Source organism: Telopea speciosissima, chromosome 6 (assembly GCF_018873765.1).
Source record: "Telopea speciosissima isolate NSW1024214 ecotype Mountain lineage chromosome 6, Tspe_v1, whole genome shotgun sequence".
NCBI lineage: Eukaryota > Viridiplantae > Streptophyta > Magnoliopsida > Proteales > Proteaceae > Telopea > Telopea speciosissima.
The window spans coordinates 56,189,033-56,192,190 of NC_057921.1; the positions used below are offsets into that span (position 1 = coordinate 56,189,033).

Genomic DNA, 3,158 nt, shown 5'->3' on the forward strand with positions numbered 1-3,158 from the left:
TTAAGAAACTTCAAATCTCATCTGATTTTTGAAGTATAGATTAGGTTAATCTAGACAACCTTTAGGAACATTGAAATGAATTGAGTGACTTTACTACCCCTTTTTTTCACTATTTAGGATAGGATTAGTAAACTAGCATTAATTTGTAATAGAATCAAAGGGTTTGAGTGATTTCACACCTTCACTTTATGAATTCACTTCTTCTTCCTCTACAGGTCAGATTAGGTTCATTTAGACAATCCTTGGAAATATCAAAATGACAAATAAAATCCTTCATTGGCCCCCATTTGTTTGTATTAAGGATTTGGTATTACTAGAACTAGTAATGAAATCAAAGAGTTTGAATAGAGTCCACTCTCTTTCACTCTGTTTACTTCTTGTATTTTGTTCATTTAAACAACCGAAAGTTCAAAATGAATGCACTGGTCCAAGTCAGGTCTGTTTCAGTCTCATTCCCAACTGTGGGGATCTTGATTTGTCCTTTCTCCCTTCTTAGGTTTATACATTCTTTGAACCCTAAACAAAGAAAATTAAAAACAAAGCCGTCGGATGACGACAATCAATTGATCAAAATGACCAAAAACCCTCTACTAGATGCATTGATTGTTGTTCCCCGCATACAAAGACCATGCATGAAAACTTTCCTTTTAAAAATATCTATACAAGAAAACTGTGTATATATCACATAAATTAAAGTTAATTTGGTCCATCTATATATATGGATTTTTTTTTCAAGGGCAAGATGGTCTTTACAACTATGTTAACCCTTTCCTCTAGATCAAATCATGAATTTTATATACAACTTCCAGCCTCTTAAACAGATGATCCCTTTTAAGTCCTCAGCTCCTCAAATATACAGAAAAGACCCAAAGATGGTTCTCAAGGAGAACACCTACACAGGCCTGTAATCACCTTTCCCAGAAGGGGTCGGTGGTGGAGTGGCACTTGACGAAAATAAGAAGATGAGGCAAGGTCAGTCGTGTCATTTCATATTTAAAGGAGGCGCCTCATTACGTGACCTCTCTTTTTCTCGTCTACAGCCCATAATTTCAGGAGCTTCCACTCGTGACGCTCCTTCCTTCACCGGGGATTTGGCTCCTCCCCTGCGAGCCCAGGGAGTGTCCAATGAGACATCCACCGGTGACGAACTGCTGGACACATCGTGATGCGCATTGATTCCCACACAGACACACATTCCCGTACGCCAGGGCCGTTGGATGCCTCACTGATCCCTTCACCAGTCGTATAGAAGACTTATACGTAGTCAACGTCGTTGGATAACAATGCGCACCCTTGACCTTTACCCCACTACCTGTGTGAACGGTGGCTGTTGTGTTTTCCGAAACGGGCACTTTGAGCTGACGAAGCCATTCACCAAGTGGAGATACGTATCCAGCTCGTGACACGTAGCAACATTGGTGGTGGGTCCACGTAGATATGGTGAATCTCTGCTGCTGACTCTGAGCTCCGTTCCCACGTCAGCATAAACCCATTGTGTCTGGAGCCAACTTGGGAATCCTGCCACCTGGATGGCATCTCTGCTTGACACCTCATCGATGACAAAGCCTGGGACTTTTGTGACGGGGTCTTGCGAGTTTACTATACGTAGTATCTTGCTTCCAGATTTTTCCATGTGGCATCTGAAGCTACGATTACCAACACGTGGCGCTCCGAAAGAGATGACTGTCACCAACGGTGCATGACGGAAGGTGGTGGTTATATCATAAGCTGTGAGGGTCGCAAGCACAGCACCGAGGCTGTGTCCGGTGATGGTCACGCTGAGAGGCTCGTCACCGTAGGATTGGATCAGACGACCAATCTCTTCCCTCACCTGGTCCCGTAAGCTACGGTACTCTGCGGTTCCGGACACATAGAGGCTAAGGAATCCTCTCCCCACCATGGGCTTGGGCTCGGACTTGGGCTCAACACTACAGTCAAGGCCTAGTACATTGGTTGTGTCTGGGAGGTGTGTCAACGTGGACCGTAGATTCTCAAGCCACTCCAGACACGTGGTGGTACCTCTGTAGGCGACCACCACGTCACGACGGCCCAGCCGGGTAATCTGGTCTTCATCCTGGCAGACCGCCACATAGCCAATCCAGCTGGTCCGGTTTGACATCCATTTAGGAGCCTTATCAATCCAACGTGGCAGCCGAATTCCAGACGTAGCGTGGAGATTCTTGGTGAGCCGGTAACCGGTATCGGGAAGGCCACAGTGGTGGAAGAGAGAGTGTTTGGGGAAGCAACACGTGGCATAAGAAGGAGAAGAAGTGTCAAAGTCGAAGGATTTATAAGTGGCCTCGACGAACTTGCCGTAACGGATTATCTCACTACGTAGGTTATCGTCGAGTGGGTCAAGCAAGCCCTTCCAGTTTTGAACCCCTTGGTACTCCTTCCACCTCTTGCCAAGCCTGGCCGGTTTGGGCATTTGGGTGACTGGTCCTGCGACACTGCACCGCGCCGAGAACGACACGCTTTTGGGTGTTGGGACCGTGCTAATGGAGAGCTCCATTATAGAATATTTATAGTATTAACAAAAACAGTAATCCTACACTGTCCTCTTAGTGAGAGGAAGCAAGCAAACTCTTAAGTCTCACTCTCAGTCTCTCTCTCTCTCTCTCTCTCTCTTTCTATTAGTGTCATTTGCTATTTATAGAAGAGGACTAGAGAGGGGGGGGGGTTGGGGGAATGGACGGTGTAGTGTAGACTGTAGAGGGAGTTATGAATTACGATGATGGGGTAGGTACATAAACATATGATGATTGATGAAGACAGCAAGTGTTGTAAGTAAGTCTGTAACTGTGATCGAGTCGCTTCGATCAGAAAAAAAAGCCCTTCTTTTACAACTGGAAAAACGGCACTGGGCCCTTTATATAATGCTTCAAGTGAGCGCATCAGAAGGCCCACTAAGGAAGGAAATGGGCCTGTGAGTGGTGAAGAAGAAGAAGAAGTAGGGAGGACTCCATGGACGGACCAGGAGTGGAATGGAAGGAAGAGTTTGACTCAGCCCATCAGTCCAAAACAAGTGGAAGTAACTTTCCGACCGAGTAGGAAATACTGTGCCACGTACAGATAGATAAATGGCTTTAGTACGTACCGTCCAGGTAGGTTGATTACTTAAGTCTCCAAGAGTCTCGATCTTGATCATGATTGAATAG

General features: G+C 45.6%; 1 protein-coding gene across 1 annotated transcript; it reads right to left on the reverse strand.

The window, feature by feature from the left end:
* Positions 1–1,281: 1,281 nt before the first annotated feature.
* Positions 1,282–2,512, reverse strand: LOC122665961 (phospholipase A(1) DAD1, chloroplastic-like). Its single transcript, XM_043862081.1, has one exon. It carries the CDS (start codon positions 2,510–2,512, stop codon positions 1,301–1,303), a length of 1,212 nt encoding a protein of 403 aa, XP_043718016.1. The 3' UTR covers positions 1,282–1,300.
* Between the last annotated feature and the right edge of the window lie 646 nt (positions 2,513–3,158).